Source organism: Rhinatrema bivittatum, chromosome 3 (assembly GCF_901001135.1).
Source record: "Rhinatrema bivittatum chromosome 3, aRhiBiv1.1, whole genome shotgun sequence".
NCBI lineage: Eukaryota > Metazoa > Chordata > Amphibia > Gymnophiona > Rhinatrematidae > Rhinatrema > Rhinatrema bivittatum.
In genome coordinates this window covers 67,628,501-67,650,911 of record NC_042617.1, presented here as the reverse complement: position 1 = coordinate 67,650,911, position 22,411 = coordinate 67,628,501, and the positions used below count along the sequence as shown (strand labels likewise).

Here is a 22,411-nt window from a genome sequence, read left to right as displayed (position 1 = left end):
GCAGTACAATGCACTCAGCCGCGAAGCTAATAACACTCCATTATATGCAAATGCGTTTTTAGGCTATTAGCTGTTCTCCCCCGATTTAAAAAAAAATGTGTGCCCAATGCGCACAGTTTTTTCCCTCAGAAATTAATGGTTTCCCAGAGCAGGCGTTAATTTCTGTACTTCCTCTGACTTAATATCGTGGTGATATTAATTTGGAGGAACAAAAAGGACGAGAATGTCCTAAAAATAAATAAACAAAAGTATGCTGGCGGTCAGGTTAGGAAGAGGGACGCTCAATTAGTGAGCGTACGTTTTCCTAACCCGCTGCCTGGGAGGCGCTAGGGGCGCGCACTTTTGTCCCTAGCACCTCCGTTTTAGCGTGACCCCCTCATTTAAATATTGAGTGGCTGGGCTCGTGTTAGGAAAGCGGACGCTCGACACTGAGCACCCATTTTCTGCGCATATTTATTGGATCGGCCTGAGAGAAAGTAATGCTGTATTTGGAGGGTTTTTGTTTTGTTTTGTTTTTTTCAATTTTGTGAGTTATACTGACATCTAGGGGGTACTAACATTAACGAAAAGTGGAAGAAAGTGACATCTTAGTACTGGGTTTGAAATGAACCATTCATCATAACTAGAATTCCTCTTTCTTTCTTTTTACTTTCATCAGTTTTTTCCCCAATGGCAATGGTGTCCTTCTGTAAGTCTTGCCCTGAGAGTAACTACTTAGCCTGAGTCAAGGTGAAATCTTGCTGCTAAATGTTAACGCAAACGGGGGGAGGTCAGGATTTTTGACCAGCCGTACATTGCCAGCCAGTTTCCAGAAGGAAAGCACCTCCTTTGTTTCCCTTTTACAAACTGGCTGCCGCAGAGTCTGCGTGCGGAAAGCTATTTGTGTGGGTGGCAGAGCCGGGGGTAGGCTAGAGCGCGCGCAGTTAAAATTGGATGGCGTGTGCGCTTTTTTTACTCCCTCCACCCACGCTTGTCCATGGGAACCCGGCTTGAAAGTAAGCGCACTGTGCAAGCCTGCACGTGCTTCTCGCCGCCCTGGATGAGGCAAACTTACAGTCCAGTTCATTCAACCAGGGAAATAACTATTTATTCATGCAAAGGAGTTTGAACATTTTTTTTTCTTTGCAAGTGCATTTTTCCCTCCAAAATAAATGCGCAGCTGCTACGTTTCATCGAGTTTTGACTGGAAATGCTGGCTTTGGTGTGTTCTGATAGGATCAGTCAGGCGCTTGATAAATCCCAAATTTTAAAGGAAATGTTATCTTTAAGCTTTGAAGAGGGTTCTGAACGGTGACGTTTTAATATTTTATTTTCCTTTCGCTTTTGCTTAGGTGCAGTCTATGATGTCAGCCATTATAACGCCTTGCTTAAAGTTTACCTCCAGAACGAACACAAGTTCTCGCCCACTGATTTCTTGACAAAAATGGAGGCAGCCAACGTCCAGCCGAATCGAGTAGGTGACCTTACCCGGATGGCTCTCTGTAGCATGGCTTCTTCCTCACGCTGTCCTCGCCTTCCTTTCACAGTTGAAAATTTTCAACCCACGGTTTTGTGTTTTTCTTTTCTGACAGGTGACTTATCAAAGGTTGATTGCTACCTATTGCAATGAGGGAGACATTGAGGGGGCCAGGTATGAAGATACAGATCTATATGTATATTTTGATGGGGCCCCCATATCCCTGATCTCAATATTGCCCAGGCTACGAGTTTCAATAAGGCCATTAATATAAAGCAAAACATAAACCATAGCCCGTATAAGCTGGTTAAGTTAAACGCCAGTGCACTTCCGCTTTTTCTAATTTGATTCATAAGTATATTGCCGTCATCATGGAGCAAGACTTCGCTGAATTGCTGCTATAATAGGGGGTCTGTTTTCCTACCTGCAACCTGTTAACATGCTTTATTTACCACAACTTCCATTATTGGCAGAGGTCTATTCACTAATAACGCATTATCGCGCATCACAGGTTAGTAAACAGACCCAATAGTTTGCACTTCTGCATTTGTTTTCACAAGGTCAAGCAAATAGTGGTGTGATAGTGCACATATAATTGAACAGGTGTGTAAGAAGTCACGTATGTTTAGAGGACAAGGGTTCTTTCAGATGTGTGCTAGTGTCTCATTGGAATGTGGACAGCAGATGATTTTACTTGCTGCCTTATGAGTAAATCATTAAAGATTTTAGCTTGAAAGCCAAAACCTGTACAGATGGGGGGAGCTTTCTCAAAAACAAAAAAACAAGTGTTGTAGTGCCCGATTGGTGGTTTTGGACAGAAAACAGGACTGACTCTTAATCTTTGTTAGATGTCCGAAACGCCATCTGAGTTTCGGATTGGATACCTCTTAGGGCCTTGTTGCATTCCCAAATACCTGGTGCAGAAATCGTTGGCTGATTTTAAACATCTGACATACTGAAAATTAACTCTGTGTGCTCAACTGGAAGGAAGCCTCTCTAGTGTGCCCACTTTTATATCTACAGGTAGCCATGTCACTGTTCTTAGATAGAGGCTGTTCTTCTTTCTTGGAGAATTTATTGGACATCTGTGCTATATCGTATGGGGTGCAGGTCCATGAACATTTAGCTCATTATGATTCTAATGCACTAAGGCAGGGAGGGGTGCTCAAACTGGTCCTATGGGCCTGCCCTAGCCAGTCAGTTTTTAGGATATCCCTAATGAATATGCATGAGAAATATTTGCATACACAGGAGGTAGTGCATGCAAATAAATCCCGTGCATATTCATTAGGGATATCCTGAAAAACTGACTGGCTGGGGAGCCCATAAGACCGGTTTGAGCACCCCGGCACTAGGGCTTTTCTCCCATTTTATGCCCATAGGCAAAAAAACAGGTTAGGAAATCAGGCCCTTCTTTACATTGTGTTAAACATCCCCGGTCTGTGCTTATGTTCTCCCCAGGCCTTCTTTTCTTGAATTTTCAGAAAGTCCAATGTTAGACGAGGCGGAGGAGAGAATTTCATTTCTTTTGCTCTGAGATTGGAGTGGAGCGAATGTATTGAATCATTTCTGTGTTTGTCTTCTAGCAAGATTCTGGGATTTATGAAGAGCAAGGACCTTCCAATCACCGAGGCCGTTTTCAGCTCCCTTGTGACTGGTCATTCGAGAGCAGGGTAATGTGTAGCTTCATTCCTTGATTAATTTATCGATTTTTATTCTTTCCTAACAGCACAGGTAAGCTGGCAATTTATCAGCCAGATAAATGTACTCTGATGGAAGTAAGAAAAATGTTCTTTTGAAGAAGTAGAGAGAGAGTTATGCTGCTGATTTATTTTTGTATCAGACTAAAACATTGAGTATGTGGGTTGTGGTTTTAATGTTTATTTGTATTTGTCTAGATAATCTATGTTTAAAATTAAACTCTGAGGATAGAAGTGCAGGATATAGTATTTGCTGCTTTGTCTTTCAGTTGGTGGTGTTTGTTTTGAATAATTCTAGGGATCTGGAGAATGCAGAAAACATCTTTTCAGTTATGAGAGGTGCGGGGATCGAGCCTGGTGCAGAAACTTACCTAGCACTACTGAATGCATATGCTGAAAAGGGGGACCTGGACAGCATTAAAAAGGTATTAAATATATTCAGGTATTCTAGGAGGAGAACATTTTCAACCTACTTTCCTGTGGGAAAACTGACTTTATAGGATCATTTCTGTCTGACTCTCCCATCCCCTCTTTTTTTTAATTTTTTTGACATATTTATCTATGTTAATTCAAATGGACTAACATGGCAACCACAATACTTTGTACCAAAGAAGGAAACAGGTACTTGTGAAATGTTTACATGCCTTAGTTTTTAAAGGAATTGTGTGCAAATCAACTGATCTTGGGGAAAGCTTTTTCCAGCATGCCATGGAAATTCCTGTGCAGGCACTGCCTTCTGGTGCTCCCTCAGGGGTGAAACTTTTTTTTTTTTTTTAAATTAATAATTTATTGAAGTTTCATAAGATATAGAACACAGTGCAACGACCTATAAACCCCCATAAAGACAACAAAATACAGCACTGTTCCCTGTCCCCTCCCCCCCCCCGAGCTCCCACCTGCTATGTCACATCACTACAGCTTCAATATATGCTACAGCACTATATAACAATAAAGAAAAATAGGAAAAGAAAAGGAATAACATCTCTGTGAACAATATTTAACAAGCATACCCCTGGTACACAGAAAGTATGAAATATGTCCCTTAACAAATACATTGGCACATTCTATGATGCCGTCACAACTAGTACTTGAGAACTTTACCATGGCACTGAGTGGTTCAGTGCAGAAATCGATGATTCAGCACCGGTACCATATGTGCTCAGTCAAATCAAATTGCTTCAGAAAGGAAAGCCTTTCCAGCTATTAAGCAACACTTGCTCCCGATGCCCAGGAACCAATCTCATAAGCCTACAGAGTCAGAGCTGTCCCATATTACAACTCAAGTTGTAATCTTTGTTTGAGTCTAAAGAGTCCTGGAGTCCATCTTTTGGGTCTGAAGAATCTTAATCTGAAAGGGAATATTTTCCTGACCTCCCATCAGACTCTTCCTCTCAACAGCAGAGAAATTAATTCCTTCCTGAAGACTTACCTATTTCTGTGTTTGTAAAGGGGATGACTGAATCTTTTATTTAATTTAGTTGTTGAAAGTGAGCCCAGGACACTGCCTCTAGCTCTGCTCAAATAACTCAAAAACTCCAAAGTAGTTGGTGGTAATGTCTGTCCACCATTATTTTCTTCAGGTTGTACATAAAATATGGGAGACTCCACGATTGATACATCCTGTAATCAGAAGGTGGTCATAAGTATTATTATATTCAGACAAATAAAGGATTTGACAAATCCAAGTATTGCATGAATCTCTAGTTGTCGAATCTGCCCTGAGAAGAGCTAAAAAATCAAAATCTCTTGCTTTAGTGCCCGTAGGTATGATTCCCAGACTTTAGATCTTTATGGGGTGGCCAGGAAGTTTTCAGAATGCTATACTTCAGTCCCACATACCACCCTGTTGAATCTATATGATGTTTTCTATTCTGAAAGGGGCACAGAAATTCTCCCAAATTTTTCCCTCCAAAGAAACGGAAAGAATTTGTTCATTTGCTGTACACTCATGAGGATTACAGGAAGTACATAGTCTACTCGACCTGTCATGCTTTCAAACTGCATTGTCAGCTTTTGCTCTCATGGTTGTGATTCTCAGTCCTGAGAGATGTGCAGGATGAGGTGGCATATGTACTGTGCAGTATAGAGAATCTATTTGGAGACAAGGTCAAAGAAGCATTATCCTCCTATACAAAAGAGACTGGCTTTGATCTCAAGAATGCATATTTTTACATAGCGATATATCCCAGTCAAAGGAAGTATCTCAGATTATATAGTTAGGGACTCACTGTCTCTAGTACTCTGTGTTGCCTCCTGGCCTAGCATTGGCATTACTGGATTTAACAGTCTTTCCGGCATTTCTACACAGACTGAGGTTTCATGTTTCTCTGCTTAAATGATTGGCTGGTCAAGAGCACATCGGAGGCAAGGGAGAACAAATCCATGCACAGCACCATCCAGGTGCAATAATTACTAGGGTTAGTTATAAATTACATCAAATCAAAGTTAAGACCCATCACCCCAATTGGACTTACTGGGCTATCTGCTAGATATGACTCGGTGAAAGCCTTCCTGCCCTCAGGCTGTATCATAGACTCTGTGCTGTGGTGGCGTGAATCTTTCAGAGTCAGCAGATATCAACCCAGGATATGCTGAAGATGTTGGGCTTTATGGCATCAACAGTTAGTTATTCCCATGGTATATCTCTATATAAGAAAAGCTCAGTGGACTGTAAAGTCCTAGTAGAGTCAAGCCACTCGAGGAATTCCAGATGTGCAACAATGTCACAGGACAGCTGAGAGAACCCCTAGTTTGGTAATGCATATATCAGTCTGAACTGAAAAAGGAACAGAGAAGGGTAACCAAAATGAAAAAGTGGATGGAATAGCTCCCCCATAAGGAAAGGCTAAACAGGTTAGGGCTGTTCAGCTTGGAGAAGAGTCGACTGAGGTGGGATAAGATCGATGTCTATAAAAGGAGTGGAATAGAATGGGTAAATGGATTTTTTACTCTTTCAAAAAATACAAAATCTAGGGGACATTCCATAAAGTCAAGAACATAAGTTGCCATACTGGGTCAGACCAAGAATCCATCAAACCCAGCATCCTGTTTCAAGTAGTGGCCAATCCAGGTTACAAGTACCCAAGCATTAAATAGATCCCATGCTACAAATGCTAGTAATAGCAGTGGCTAATTCCCTAAGTCAACATGATTAATAGCAATTTATGGACTACTCCTCTAGGAACTTATCCAAACCTTTTTTTAAACCCAGCTACACTAACTGCCTTAACCACATTCTCTGGCAACAAATTCCAGAGCTTAATTTCATGTTGAGTGAAACATAATTTTCACTGTTTTCTTTTAAATGTGCTGCTTGCTAATTTCATGGTGTGCCTCCTGCTATCTCAAGGGTAAATAACAGATTCACATTTAACCATTCTAGCCTTCTCATGATTTTATAGATCTCTATCATATTCCTCCTCAGCCGTCTCTTCTCGAAGTTGAACAGCCCTAATCTTTTTAGCCTTTCCTCATAGGGGAGGCTTTCCATATCCTTTATAATTTTGGTCGCCTTTCTCAGTACCTTCTCCAGTGCAGTTATATCTATTTTGTGATGCGGCAATTGGAAGTAGACATAGTACTCCAGGTGTGATCTCACCATGGAGCGATATGGAGACATGGCATCCTCTTGTTTTATTCACCATTCCCTTCGTAATAATTCCTAACATTGTTTGTTTGCTTTTTTTGACAGCCGCAGCACACTGAGCCAACTATTTTGATGTATTATCCACTATGAACCCTAGACCTTTTTCTTAGGTGGTAACTCCTAATATGGAACCTAAATTCATATAACTATAGCATGGGTTATTTTTCCCTATATGCATCACCTTGCACTTGTCCACGTGGCAAATACCATGTGGATACCCAGTCTTGCAGTCTCGCAAGGTTCTCCTGCAGTTTATCGCAATCTGCATGTGATTCAACTACTCTGAATAATTTTGTGTCATTGTGAGGCAGTGCCCCTAGTGTTCCCCTATTTACCTGTGCAGGACCAGGATAGATGCCTGGTCCACCTTAAATTCCTTAGAGAGTATGCACTATGGGTGTGATCCTGCGGGGCAGGTGGGGCTGAGAGGTTGAAATAAGAACTGAGATCCATGTGGGGATAAGCGGACCAGGCCCATGTCTCCAGGAGGAAGGCAGCTCCTATAACCTAACACTGTCCAAACACTGAGCTGAGACAAAGCTGAACTGAGGGAAGCAGTACTAAACTGAAAGTAAAGAGTACAGTTTTCTGAAGAGAAGACAGTCTACTGTTGTGCATGTGTGAAGAACACTACTGTTTTGTCTACAGGCCTGTGGGAATTACCGCTCACTCCCACAGTCATCTGCAAATTTGATCCCCTTACTCATCATATCCCTTTCCAGATCATTTATAAATATATTGAAAAGCACTGATCCAAGTACAGATCCCTGAGGCACTCCACTGTTTTTTACTTTTTCCCACTGAGAAAAAGAACCATTTAATCCTGCTCTCTGTTTCCTGTCTTTTAACCAGTTTGCAATCCATGAAAATACATCACTCCTGTGACGTTTTAGGTTTTTTTAGAAGTCTCTCGTGAGGGACTTTATCAAATGCCTTCTGAATAACCAAATACACTACATCATTTATCCACATGTTTATTAACCCTGTCAAAAAACTGTAGCAGATTTGTGCGGCAAGACTTCCCTTGGGTAAATCCATACTAGCTGTGTCCCATTAAACCATGTCTTTCTATATGTTTGGTGATTTTGTTCTTTAGAATAGATTCCACTATTTTTCCTGGCACTGAAGTCAGGCTCACTGGTCTCTTGTTTCCCTGTTCACCAATGGAGCTCTTGTGAAATATCAAGATTATATTGGCCACCCTCCAGTTTTCAGGTTTAATGGACGATTTTAATGATAGGTTACAAATTTTTACTAATAGATCTGAAACTTCATTTTCAAGTTCTTTCAGAACCCAGAATGTATGCCATCCGGTCCAGGTGATTTGCTATTTTTTAGTTTGTTAATCTGCCCTACTACATCTTCCATGTTCACTGTGATTTGGTTCAGTTCATCTGAATCATCACCCTTGAAAACCGTTTCTGGAACCGGTATCTCCCCATCATCCTCATTAGTAAGCAGGGAAGCAAAGAATTCATTTAGTCTTTCCACTATGGCCTTATCTTCCCTAAGAGCCCCTTTAATCCCTCAAGCATCTAATGGTTCAACTGACTCCCTCGCAGTTTTCCTGCTTTGGATATATTTAAAAAAAACTATTTATTATGAGTTTTTGCCTTTACGGCCAGCTTCATTTCAAATTCTGTCTTAGCCTGTCTTATCAATGTTTTACAATTAACTTGACAATGCTTATGCTTTTTCCTATTTCTTCAGATAGATCCTTCTTCCTGGTTTTTGAAGGGAGGTTTTCTGGCTAAAAAAAACTTTCACCTCACTTTTTAACCATGCCTGTAATCGTTTGGCCTTCCTTTCACCTTTCTTAATGCATGGAATACATCTGGACTTAGCTGCATCTTTGGGTTTTTTTTTTCTGTTTTCCTCAATCAGTTTCTCTTCTGAAAATTTAGTGTTAGAGCTGTAGATTTACATATTGTCCCCCTTCCAGTCATTAGTTCAAATTTGGTCATGTTATGATCACTACTGCTAAGTGGCCCCACCACCGTTACCTCTCACCAAATCTTATATTCCACTAAGAATTAGATCTAAAAATAGCTCCTTCTCTTAGTTTCTGAACCAATTGCTCCATAAAGCAGTTTATTTTTTCCATCCAGGAACTTTACCTCTCTAGCATGTCCTGATGCTACATTTACGTTATTGGGATAATTGAACTCTCCCATTATTACTGCACTGCCAAATGGGTTTACCTCCCTGATTTCTCTTAGCATTTCATGCTTCATCTCATTATTTTGGCCAGGTGGACTATAGTGTACTTCTGTCGCTATACTCTTACCCAAAACACATGGGATTTCTATCCATAAAGATTGTACTGTGCATTTAGTCTCTTGTATGATCTTTATCCTGTTGGACTCTGTCATCCTGGGCATAAAGCGCCACCTTCCCACCAATTTGATCCTCCCTATCATTGCGATATAATTTGTACCCTGGTATAGCACTGTCCCATTGGTTCTCCTCCTTCCAGCAGGTCTCTGAGATGCCAATTATGTCTATCTCATCATTCCCTGCTATACCTCACTCTCCCATCTTACTTAGACTTCTGGTATTGGCATACAGACATTTCAAAGTGGTTTTTTTTTTTGTTTGTATTAACAACCTGCCTTTCAGTTGTAAGGGATAATTTGCATCCTTTAGCTCAGATTCTTTACTTATAGGCACATGGACTACTTTTGCTTTTATTGGAACCTCTGTTGGGATGTCCTAACTCTTCTGTTTCATTAGTATCCTTTGAAGATTCCTCTCTCCGAACCACACACTACTGAGTGACTGTCTGCTTTTCCCCTTGTTCTAGCTTAAAAGCTGCTTTATCTCCTTTTTAGAAGTTAACACCAGCAGCTTGGTTCCACTCTGGTTAAGGTGGAGCCCACCCTTTTGGAAAAGACTCCCCCTTCCCCAAAAGGTTTCCCAATTCCTTACAAAATTGAATCTCTCTTCCCTGCACCATCGTCTCATCCATGCATTGAGACTCCGGAGCTCTGCCTGCCCCTGGGAACCTGCACATGGAACAGAGAGCATTTCAGAGAATGCTACCCTGGAGGTTCTGGATTTCAGCTCTCTACCCTAAAAGCCTGAATTTGGCTTCCGGAAAGTCCCTCACACATTTTCCTATTTCATTTTTGCCCACATGTACCATGACAGCTGACTCCTCCCCAGCACTGTTTAAAATCCTATCTAGGTGATGCGTGAAGTCTGCCATCTTCACATCAGGCAGGCAAGTTACCAAGCAGTCCTTGCGTCCACCATCCACCCAGCTGTCTGCATTTCTGATAATCATATAGGGAAAAATAACCCATGCTATAGTTACACAGTATTAGGTTCCATATTAGGAGCTACCATCCAGGAAAGAGATCTGGGTTCATAGTGGATAACACATTGAAATCGTCGGTTCAGTGTGCTGCGGCAGTCAAAAAAGCAAACAGAATGTTGGGAATTATTAGAAAGGGAATGGTGAATAAAACAGAAAATGTCATAATGCCTCTGTATCGCTCCTTGGTGAGACTGCACCTTGAATACTGTGTACAGTTCTGGTCACCGCATCTCAAAAAAGATATAATTGCGATGGAGAAGGTACAGAGAAGGGCAATCAAAATGATAAAGGGGATGGAACAGCTCCCCTATGAGGAAAGGCTGAAGAGGTTAGGGCTGTTCAGCTTGGAGAAGAGACAGCTGAGGGGGGATATGATAGAGGTGTTTAAAATCATGAGAGTTCTAGAACGGGCAAATGTGAAATGGTTATTTACTCTTTCGGCTAATAGAAGGATTAGAGGGCACTCCATGAAGTTAGCATGTGGCACATTTAAAACTAATAGGAGAAAATTCTTTCTCACTCAATGCACAATTAAACTCTGGAGTTTGTTGCCAAGGGACGTGGTTAGTGCAGTTACTGTAGCTGGGCTTAAAAAAGGTTTGGATAAGTTGTTGGAGGAGAAGTCCATTAACTGCTATTAATCAAGTTGGCTTAGGGAATAGCCACTGCTATTACTAGCATTAGTGGCATGAGATATACTTAGTTCCTGAACATACCTAGATCAGTCCAGAAAAGTGGGTTGTGTATCCCTACCAGCAGGTGGAATCAGAACAATTAGAAATTTGGGCACTGCTACATAACGAGAGTGCCACCTGCAGTCACTCAGTATTTCTCTGACTCCAGCGGGTGGTACAGATGCACACCTGCAGTCTTTAGTTATATTTTTTATTTAGTTAGTTTGAATTTAATTTTTTGGTTTACGGTCGTTTCCTGAGGTGTTAGGCGCCTTCGAGGGCCATCCCTCAGTAGAAGCCGAGCGTTCGGGGAATTGGATATTGCTGTCAGGGTTTCGCCCGCCACAGTTCAGTGTCTGGCTTCTCACTACTGCGCCCTTGTCTCCTGCAACAGCTTTTCTCTGTGTCTTGGCAAAGTTTAATTAAAAAAAAACAAAACAAAAAAAAAAACTGTTTTCACTGCGGCTGACTGACAGTCTTCAGTGCTGAGGTAAGGAGAGGTGCAGGAGGGACCAGGTCTTTTAAGGCTGGCCAGGGAAGCAGTCAACAGTGTTCCCCTCAGCTCCCGGGGCTCCGGTTCATTTTCTGAGGGCAAGAGAAGTTTTTCTTTGTGTGCCTCGTTTATTCACTGCTTCCCTGCTGGGGGCCTTGCGATTTCACTATAGACAGGCTCCTTTCCCGCGGCACGGCTGCGTGCGTTTTTTTTCTCCTCAGCCTGTAGTCTCTTAGCTTGCAGCACGAAAAGTTTGTTTTTTCCAGCCCTGCCTGACTGGATCCAGCTGATGTGGATACTGATGATCTGGATGAGCCCGATGACCCTCCTGCGGAGGGTGATGACCCCAGCGTGGTGCATTTGTTCAAGCGGGATGAGTTAAGATCCCTTATTCCCCAGGTCCTTGAAGTTCTGGGACTTAAGGTTTCTCAAGAAGAGTCTGACAACGAGGGCAACAATCCAGTCCTCGACGGCATTAGGAGTCCCACAACATCTTTTCCTCTGCCTAAGAAAGTTCGCAAACTAGTGACCCGGGAGTGGGAGACTCTGCATTCTGGCTTGAAGGTGGGCAGAGCTATGATGAAACTGTACCCGTTATTGTCTGTTTTGGAGTTACTGACGATTCCAAAGGTGGCTGCTGCGATCTCGGCAGTCACAAAAAAGACCACTAACCCGGTTGCTGGGGTGGCTGCCCTTAAGGATATGCAGGATATGCTGGAAATCCAGTTGAAGCGAGCATTTGAGGTTGCCTCGCTAAGCTTTCGGGTGGCAGTTTGCGCTACCCTCATGCAGAGGGCCTGTCTGTGTTGGGTCCAGGAGTCGGCTGCCGGGGCCGGTACGGGCGACAGTGGGGCTCTGCCGTCCGCCCGCCTAGAAGCAGGCATTACTTATGTTGCAGATGCTTTGTATGATCTGGTGAGGATCTCGTCGAAAGGTATGGTGTCCTTGGTGTCAGCGCAGCGTCTCCGCTGGCTGTGAAATTGGGCGGCAGATTTGTCCTCCAAGTCCCAGCTTTGTAATCTACCCTTTAAGGGTAAGCTCCTGTTTGGGGAGGATCTGGATCAGCTGGTAAAGTTGCTTGCCGAATCCAAGGGCAATCAGTTGCCGGAAGATAAAAAATCTTCTTAAGAAAGTCTTCCCTCCTTGAGCTAGGTTTCGGGACTCTTGCCGCTTCAGGGCGGCTAGATACTCCGCACCTCCTGCTTCTAAACCTGCTTTGGGGCGCCAGCAGTACTTTCGAGGGGGTCGCCGGTCCAGAATGCTGATGACACCACATCTCAAAAAGCTTTCAAACTCTCACATAGACCATAGAGGTGGCTGGATGTCTCGCCTGTAGGAGGGAGGAAATGACTTGTTCTGAATAACCCCTCAAGCGTAAACGTCGCCTCTCAAAAGCCAAGCCGCGAGAGAGAAGTGATCCTCCTGATCCGAAAATATGGACCCTTGATGGAGCAGATGCATTAGATGAGCCAGCTGAAGAGGACCCTCTAGAGCCAAGCGTACCAGATCCGCGAACCACGGATGACGTGGCCACTCCAGCGCCACCAAAATCACCCTTCCCGGGTGCCGCTCTGTGACTGAGAAGCCGACCTATGAGGGGCCAGGGCGGGAAGTCATACAGAAGAATCCCTGTGGGCCAAGGACACGAGAGCGTCTATGCCCACCGAGCTCTGTTCTTGGCGACGGCTGAAAAATCTAACTGTTTTTGCATTCGCCTGCGTTGCCATCAGATCCAGCTGAGGAGTTCCCCATCTGGCGCAAATGAGATTCCATGCCTCGAGAGAGAGTTCCCATTCCCCTGGGTCTAGTTGCTGACGGCTGAGATAATCGGCTTGCACATTCTCTGCTCTCGCGACATGGGATGCGGCAATGCCCTCGAGATGGCGCTCCGCCCAGGTGAACAGAAGATGTGCCTCCAGTGCTATGGCGGAACTTCGAGTCCCGCCTTGCTGGTTGATGTACGCCACTGTTGTCGCATTGTCCGAGAAGTTGCGCAAAATTCTGCCCTGGATCCAGGGAAGAAACGCCCGCAGGGCCAGACGTACAGCCCTGTCTCGAGCCGGTTTATGGACCAGGATTTTTCCATCGCCGATCAGAGCCCTTGGGCGGACCCTTTAGCAGTGCATGTTCCTCGGGTGCTTGACTTTTTGCAGCAGGGCCTCGCTAAGGGCTTGGCGTTCAATTCCCTTTGTGTACAAGTTGCAGCTCTAGGTGCCTTGCGGGGAAACTTTGACGGCTGTTTGCTGGCAGCACATCCGGATATTGCTCGGTTTCTTAAGGGGGTCAAACATTTGCAAAACCCCCCCCCCCCCCCCCCCCCCCATCCATTCGGTGTGTCCGGATTGGAGTTTGAATTTAGTCCTGCGAGTTCTATGTGGCGCTCCTTTCGAGTCTCTTCGTGGAGTTTCCCTGAAAATCTGACTTTGAAAGCGGTGTTTTTGGTGGCCATTTGCTCGGCCCGTCGGTTCTGAGTTGCAGGCGCTGTCTTGTCTGGATCCCTTTCTTTGGATTTACGAAGATCGGGTATCGTTATGTGCGGTTCCGTCGTTTGTCCCTAAGGTGGTTTCAGCCTTTCACGTCAAACAAACTGTGGAGCTTCCGGGGTTCCCTAACTGGTCCCGGGAGTCTTTTCAGAACAGAGACCTTCATCTTTTGGCTGTGCGGCGCACCTTATTGCGTTATCTGTAGGTTACCAATGACTTCAGACGTTCTGATCATTTGTTCATTCTCTTTGGTGGCCCAAAGAAGGGGGACAGAGCGTCAAAGACGACCATATCGCGGTGGATTAAGGAAGCCATTTGTGCGGCATACATAGCCCGAGGGCGTCAAGTGCCTTTGGGTCTCCGAGCTTATTCCACTAGGGCTCAGGCTACCTCCTAGGCAGAATGTCAGTTACTGTCACCTCAGGAGATCTGTAGGGCGGCGATGTGGTCGTCTATTCATATTTTTACAAAACATTACCAATTTGGACGTTAAGGCTTCTGATGAACCGTCCTTCAGGGAGAGTGTGCTTCGTGCGGGTCTTTTGGGTTCCCGCCCAGTGTAGGGTAGCTTGGGTACATCCCACTTTTCTGAACTGATCTGGGATGTTCAGGAAATGAAAATTGGTTCTTACCTGCTAGTTTTCGTTCCTGTAATACCACAGATCAGTCCAGAGGCCCACCCCTTTCTTCAGATACCGAAAGACTGTCTTGGTCAGAACCTGCTTAAGTTTTTTATTGTTGAAGCTCCTTTTTTGCAGACATGATTCATGGAGCAGTTTTTAGCAGTTGTTTGGTCTGGTTTTTGCCAGCGACAAAGTGGTAGTCTGGAAATTTGGTTGAGTGCTACCCTTCGTTATTTAGTTCTGTTAGCATGGGCTTGTGTACAGATCAATTCTGAGTGACTGCAGGTGGCACTCTCATTACGTAACAGTGCCCAAAGTTCTGATTGTTCTCTGACTCCACCTGCTGGTAGGGATACACAACCCACTTTTCTGGACTGATCTGTGATATTACAGGAACGAAAATTAGCAGGTAAGAACACATTTTCATTTTTTGGGTACTTGCCAGGTACTTGTAGCCTGGTTGGCCACTGTTGGAAACAGGATGCTGGGCTTGATGGACCCTTGGTCTGACCCACTATGGCAATTTCTGACCTAAACCTTCCCTCTTGGACAGTAGTCGTGGGAGACTCGTGCTTGGTGTGAGAGGACACCTCATCACCTGGAGAGCAGGTCCTTGCCACAGGAGCACTTCCTGCTACACCAGGGTATTGCTGTCCAGCCAGGAGATCTTCCTGATGCAAGGCAGCACTAGGGCTGTGAGATTGGAGTTGGGAAGTGGCTACTATGTTCCTGAAGGTCGCATCTATAGTTATGCTTATAAGTTTACATACCCCTGTCAAAATTTGTAAGATCTGTAGTATTTTATGAAAACATGAGTGATCAGACACATTAAAAATAACAAGATGTATTTATTTCAAAGCACGATCATTAAGCAAACCATAGCAATAAAAGAAATAATAAAATGGTCCTGTTCAAAAGTTTACATACTCTTAGTTCTTTATATCGTGTATTGCCCCTTTTGCATTAATGACTGCTTGTAGTCCTTTTTTTTTTTTTGTTGTTGTTGATAGTTGTGAATGAGGCCCCTTTTTTTTTTTTTTTTTTTTTTTTGTGGTAAAGCTGCCCATTCCTCTTAGCAAAAATCCTTCAGATCCTGCAAATTATTTGGTTATCTAGCATGAAGTGCATGTTTGAGTTGTCCCCAAAGTGGCTCAATGATGTTGAGGTCAGGAGACTGTGATGTCCACTCCAAAACCTTCACTTTCTTTTGCTGCAGCTGTTGAAGGGTCGAAATGGCCTTGTGTTTCAGATCATTGCCATGTTGGAAAGTCCAAGTGCACCCCATGTTCAAATTCTCCTCCAATATTTTTTGATAAGATGCATTCATCCTGCCATCAATTTTGACTAAATTGCCTGTGCCGCTGTACCCCCCCCCCCCCAAAAAAAAAAACTAAAACCAAATAGCAGAGATCTACCCCCATGCTTCACGGTAGGGATGGTGTTGATTCCTCTCCAAACATCGCGTTTATGGTTGTGACCATAAAGTTAAATTTTGGTCTCATCGCTCCAAATTTTGTTCCAGAAGTTCTGAGGCTTCTTTAGGTACTGTTTGGCATATTGCAATCAGGCTGTTTTGTGGCATTGTGCAGCAATGGCTTTTTTTCTGGCAACTCTACCATGCAGTCCATTTTTGTTTAAATATCTCCTTATTGTGCATGCTGAAACACCCACACCACTTTGTTTCAGAGAAGCCTGTATTTTAGTAGAAGTTGCTTGTGTGTTTTTTCTTTGCATCCCAACAAAGTTTCCTGGCAGTTGTCTGCAATCTTTCTTGGTCTTCTTATTCAGAGTTTGAACAGTACTGATTGGCATTTTCAAATCTTTGGATATCTTTTTATATCCTTTTCCTGATTTATAAAATGTAACTACTTTTGCTCACAGATCCTTTGACAGTTTTTGCTTTCCCCATGCTTCAGTAACCATCAAAATCAGTGCAGCCCTGGATGAAATGCACAAGGGTTTCTCAAGAGCTAAGACACTCATTGACTATTTATACACAGACACTAATAGGCACAGGTGTGGATACTTAACCTTCATTGCCATCTCAGGTTGTGTGTGTCAACTTGAATATGTACACTTTTTTGAACAGGACCGTTTTATTTCTTTTATTGCTGTGGTTTGTTTAATGATTGTGCTATTCTGTGATGTATAAAATATTTTAATTTGAAACACATTAAAATAATAGATGTTTTGTCTGATCACTCATGTTTTCTTAAAATGCTAGTGATCTTACAAATTCTGTCAGGGTATGTAAACTTGGGATCACAATTGTATATACCTCAGGCTGCTTCAGCTCCTCTAGGTCTGCCACTTTAGCCTCCAGAGATCGGACTCCTTCTCTGAGAGCCAGGAGCTCTTTGCACCCTGTGCATACTTACAACCTTTTGCTGGTGGGTAAAAAAAATCATACATGTGACACTTGATGCAAATGTCTGCAAAGCTCCCCTCTTGCTGCTGAACTGCTGCCTTCATTTTAATTTTGCTGAGTTCCCAATTAAGTTTCGATTGCTATGGGAGTAGGAATGCATACAATTAGTCCTTTAAATTTATTGGTGCATTCACTATTAATCTAGTAGTGACTTACAAGGGAGATGATTAAACTTTCAATAAGGGCTGATGGAATAGTGTGATTTAGATAAGAGCCTGATTGATTTTTAATGAGAAAGTGACTCTTGACTATAAATCAAAGGTTGAGCTAGTGTGTAGCACATTTAAAATCAACTGGATAAAAATTTTTTTCACTTAATGCACTATTAAGCTCTGGAATTCCTTGTTCCCAGTACGTACCAGGATCAGTCCAGACAGCTGGGTTATGCCTCCCCTCCAGCAGATGGAGTCAGAGAGAAAACTGAAAGCACCCCCTAGATATACTGGTGTGCCTCCTGCGGTCCTTCAGTATATTCTCTGACTCCAGCAGATTGAGAGGCATAACCTGCGGTTCTGGTCTGGTCAGTTTCTTGGTACTGGAAAAAAAAAAAGAAAAAAAAAGAAAAGGGGGAGACAAGGGACTAGATCAATTGGTTCGTCTTTTCTGTCCTCTGTCTGCCTGTTTGTCTTTGTTAATTGTCTTGCGCTGCGAGTTTAGTGGTTAAGTGTGGGGCAGGCTCGGAGGGTCATACCCTCCTCTTCTTCCCGGGATAGAGTGTCCGTGGGGCTGGGGGAGAGTTTACCGGTGGGCCGGTCACCCTCCCCCCCCATACCAGGGATTTGGCCCTGAAGGGGGTTTTAAAAAAAAAAAAAAAAAAAAAAAAAAAAAAGTCAATCTGAAGAGTCATTTAAGACCTGTTGGGGACAGGCAGTGAGCTCCCCTGCTTAACCCCGAACAAAAAGCCTGCCCGTGCCCTTTCGGACCCCGGAGGGGGTGGCTAGTCCACCCGGCGCGCGTTAGCTTCCGAATTTCTGCTCACCAGAGTTTTTTTTTTTTGGCGCCATTTTCGCCGTCACTTCAGGGCTCACTCCTAGGATGCCGCGATCCTCGGCTTGCCAGACATGTGGGGAGGCGGGGGCGCGACTCTCCCGCGAGGGTCTCTGCCCCCGATGTCTTCCCGGGGGCGAGGGACCCTCGGGGGGGCCGAGCGCTGCCCGCAGCCGCTCTCCTCGCCCCTCTGCGTCGCGGCAAAGCAGCGCCTCAGGCAGCCGGTCTTCGGCCCCTCCTCCCTCGGGGAGGAGTGCGGCGGCCATCTTGGCCACGCGGCAGGAGGATTTTTCAGCTTCGGAGGAGGAGAACTCCCCTCCCCCCTCGCCGGACGCACGCAGCCCGCGCTCTCAGCCCGATGTGGGGTCGCCTCGAGGCCCCCCCTCAGCGGATGCCCCGAAGAAAGGTTTTAAAAGGTCAGTGCCTTTTTCGTCGGAGTTTGTGCTTTTAATGCACAAGGCGTTTTTACAGGCAGAGTCCGGCTGGGAGCTGGAGGTGCCCCCTCCCCCGAAGGTGCCCAAAAAGTCTCCCCTACCCCAGGGGAGTCCTCCGGGGGTGGGGTCTGCCGGGGCTACGGCTCCCCGCCCGCGGGGGGGGGGAGCTGAGGACCTGAGCGATACAGGGGCCGCTCCAGAGTCCCCGGGGGCTCCGGATTTGCTAACGACGGACGAGCAGGGGTCCGTAGAGGGGGATGACCCTCAGGTGCTCCGTCTATTTGCTAAGGAGGAGTTAAGTGCCCTTATTCTCCACGTGCTGCAGGAGCTAGAATTAACGACGCCGCCTCAAGAGGCGGACTCGTCCACGGGGGATATCGCGATGGCAGGGCTTCGGGCCCCTCCTCAGACTTTTCCTTTCCATCACAAGGTGCTGCAGATTGTCTCGAAGGAATGGGAACTGCCAGAGGCTTCCCTGCGCGTGAATCGAGCCATGGAAAAGTTATATCCCTTACCTAAGGATTCTTTGGAACTGTTGAAGACACCCGCGGTAGATTCGGCTGTCACGGCTGTGGTCAAGCATACGACTATCCCCGTGACGGGGGGTATAGCGCTGAAGGACCTCCAAGACCGCAAGCTTGAGGTCTTATTAAAGCGTATTTTTGATGTGGCGGCACTGGGGGTCCGAGCGGCGGCTTGCAGCAGCCTTGTACAGAGGGCCAACCTCCGCTGGGTTCAACAGCTGCTGACCATGCAGGAGCTACCTCCGGGTGAGGCTGAGCAGGCGAATTGTGTTGAAGCGGCGGTCGCTTATACAGCGGATGCCTTGTATGACTTGTTGCGCACATCGGCTCGTATTATGTCCTCGGCGGTCTCAGCCAGGAGGTTGCTGTGGCTCCGTCGTTGGTCGGCGGATGCCACCTCCAAGGCGAGGTTAGGTTCCTTTCCCTTTAAGGGCAAGTTGCTGTTCGGCGACGAGCTGGACCAGCTCATTAAGGATCTGGGTGACAACAAGGTTTACAAGCTGCCGGAGGATAAGCCTCGGCAACCTCGGTCGTTTGGTAACGCCAGGGCTCGCTTTCGTGGACAAAGGCGTTTCCGTGGGGGAAGAGGAGGTTCCTTCTCCCAGCGGCAGCAGACGACGAGATCCCAGGCCTGGTCTTCTTCTTCCTTTCGTGGCAGGAGGCCTCTACGTGGAGGCTCTTCCCAAGGCTTTCCTGCCATCAAGCCCGCACAATGAAGGTGCGCGGGCCCACTCCTCCGTGCCCGTTATCGGAGGTCGGTTGTCCCGGTTCTGGGAGGAGTGGGCCGCAATTACTTCGGATCAATGGGTCCTCGACGTGGTTCGGTACGGCTACGAGTTGGATTTTGTACGTCCCCTCCGGGATCTCTTCCTGGTATCGCCGTGCGGGCCCGTAGAAAAACAGGTAGCTATAGCCCAAACGGTCGCCCATCTACAGGCTCTGGGGGCGGTGGTTCCGGTTCCCTGGGACCAGCTCAGGACGGGTCGGTATTCCATATACTTCCTGGTGCCCAAGAAGGAGGGCACCTTCCGACCCATTCTGGATCTCAAGGGAGTAAACAAGGCGTTGCGTGTGCCCCGCTTCCGGATGGAGACCCTCCGGTCTGTTATTGCGGCCGTCCACAAGGGAGAATTCTTGGCTTCTTTGGATCTGACAGAGGCCTATCTGCACATCGGAATAAGAGAACGGCATCAAAGGTACTTGAGGTTCATGGTAATGGGGGACCACTACCAGTTTTGCGCCCTCCCCTTCGGGTTGGCCACCGCGCCGAGGGTGTTCACCAAAGTTCTCGTGGTGGTAGCGGCTTCCCTCCGCCGGCAAGGCGTCCTGGTACATCCCTATCTCGACGATTGGCTCATTCGAGCGAAGTCGCACGAGGCATGCACCCGGGCGGTCTCCTTAGTGGTGCGCCAGCTGCAGAGGTTGGGTTGGGTAGTCAACTTCGCGAAGAGCAGACTCGAACCAACCCAACAGCTGGAGTTCCTGGGAGCTCGGTTCGACACCTTGATGGGCAAGGTTTTTCTTCCGCAGCAACGCATGCTCAATCTCATGACTCAGGTACGACGTCTGTTAGAGCTCGAGATTCCCACGGTCTGGGATTATTTACAAGTCATTGGTCATATGGTGTCTACTATGGAAATGGTACAATGGGCTTTTGCGCATATGCGTCCGTTACAAAGAGCGCTTCTATCTCGCTGGGATCCCCGCTCGGAGGAGTACGGGATGGAATTGCCTTTGCTGGAGCCGGCTCGCTCCAGTCTCTCTTGGTGGTTGATTCCGGCCAATCTCCTACAGGGGGTGGACCTCGAACCCCCGTCTTGGTTGGTGGTGACGACGGATGCCAGCCTGTCGGGCTGGGGTGCGGTCTGCCAGTCCCGTGCAGTCCAGGGCACCTGGTCAGCACTCCAGGCGACTTGGTCCATAAACCGCTTGGAGACCAGAGCGGTCCGCCTGGCCTTGCGTTGTCTCCTTCCGCTGGTACGCGGACGAGCAGTAAGAGTTCTGTCGGACAATGCGACCACAGTGGCGTACATAAATCGACAAGGAGGCACGAAAAGCCAAGCAGTAGCGTCCGAGGCGGCGCTGTTGATGTCCTGGGCGGAAAGGCACATAGAGCGTCTCGCGGCCACCCACATCGCCGGCGTGGACAACGTTCAGGCGGATTACCTCAGCCGGCAGCACCTAGATCCAGGAGAATGGGAGATCTCGTTGGAAGCGATGGCTCTCATCGCGCGGCTTTGGGGGACTCCGCGCTTGGACCTCATGGCGACTCGTCAAAATGCAAAGGCGGCACGCTTCTTCAGTCGGAGAAGGGAGCACGCGTCAGAAGGGGTGGACGCGCTAGCCCTTCCGTGGCCTCGTCACATTCTTCTTTATGTGTTCCCTCCGTGGCCGCTGGTGGGGAAAGTGCTAAGGCGCATAGAGTCCCATCACGGTCCGGTGATTCTCGTGGCTCCGGAATGGCCGCGGCGCCCGTGGTTCGCGGATCTGGTCAACTTGGCAGTCGACGGCCCACTGCGTCTCGGTCATCTTCCCAATCTCCTTCGGCAGGGTCCAGTATTTTTCGATCTGGCGGATCGTTTTTGTCTGGCGGCTTGGCTTTTGAGAGGAAGCGGTTGAAGAAGAGAGGTTATTCGGACGCGGTGGTGTCTACTCTCCTTCGGGCGCGTCGATCTTCCACTACTCTCGCCTACGCGAGGGTTTGGAAGGTTTTCCATGATTGGTGTGACACGGCAGGTACGTCGGCCAGACGTTCGTCAGTGGCGGATATCCTTATGTTCTTACAGGATGGATTGAAGAAGGGGTTGGCGTATAATTCGCTTCGAGTTCAGGTGGCGGCTTTGGGCTGCTTGAGGGGTAAGGTCGAAGGTTCTTCCCTTGCGAGTCATCCAGATGTGGCTCGTTTTTTGCGAGGGGTTAGAAACTTGCGTCCTCCCGTCAGGCTTCCCTGTCCGTCTTGGAACTTGAACTTGGTACTCCGCGGTTTGTGTGTGGCTCCGTTTGAACCTCTTAAGGCGGCTTCTTTGAAGGATCTCACCCTTAAGACTGTTTTCCTTGTCGCCATTTCCTCGGCTCGTCGGGTGTCGGAGCTTCAGGCTCTCTCTTGCAGGGAACCGTTTTTGCGCATTTCGGCGTCCGGGGTTTCCCTACGAACTGTTCCTTCCTTCCTACCTAAGGTGGTTTCCACGTTTCATGTCAACCAAACGGTGGAATTACCTTCCTTTTCGGACGAGGACCTACAGTCTGCTCAGGGTCGGGACTTGAGGCGTTTGGATGTCCGTCGGATTCTCTTACGCTATTTGGAGGTTACGAATGACTTTAGAAAGTCAGATCACCTTTTCGTGTTGTGGAGTGGACCCAGGAAGGGTCTTCAAGCGTCCAAAGCTACGATTGCACGCTGGTTGAAAAGTGCTATTGCGTCCACGTATGTTGGCTGTGGTAAGCCTGTTCCCGCTGGACTTAAGGCTCATTCTCTGCGTTCTCAAGCGACTTCATGGGCAGAGAATCACTTGGTTTCGTGCCAAGAGATATGCAGGGCGGCCACATGGAAATCCTGGCATACTTTTTCCAGGCATTATCGCCTGGATGTCCGGGGACCTCCTGCAGAGTCCTTTGGGAGCAGTGTGATTCGAGCGGGACTCTCA

General features: G+C 46.6%; 1 protein-coding gene across 1 annotated transcript in view; it reads left to right on the top strand.

Moving 5' to 3' along the window:
* LRPPRC (leucine rich pentatricopeptide repeat containing) overlaps positions 1-22,411 on the top strand; it is a 312,777-nt gene that overhangs the window by 28,541 nt on the left and 261,825 nt on the right. The window contains 4 exon segments of the mRNA XM_029593332.1: positions 1,332-1,453; positions 1,572-1,630; positions 3,043-3,129; positions 3,455-3,581. Of these exon segments, the coding sequence (XP_029449192.1) occupies positions 1,332-1,453; positions 1,572-1,630; positions 3,043-3,129; positions 3,455-3,581 (395 nt within the window).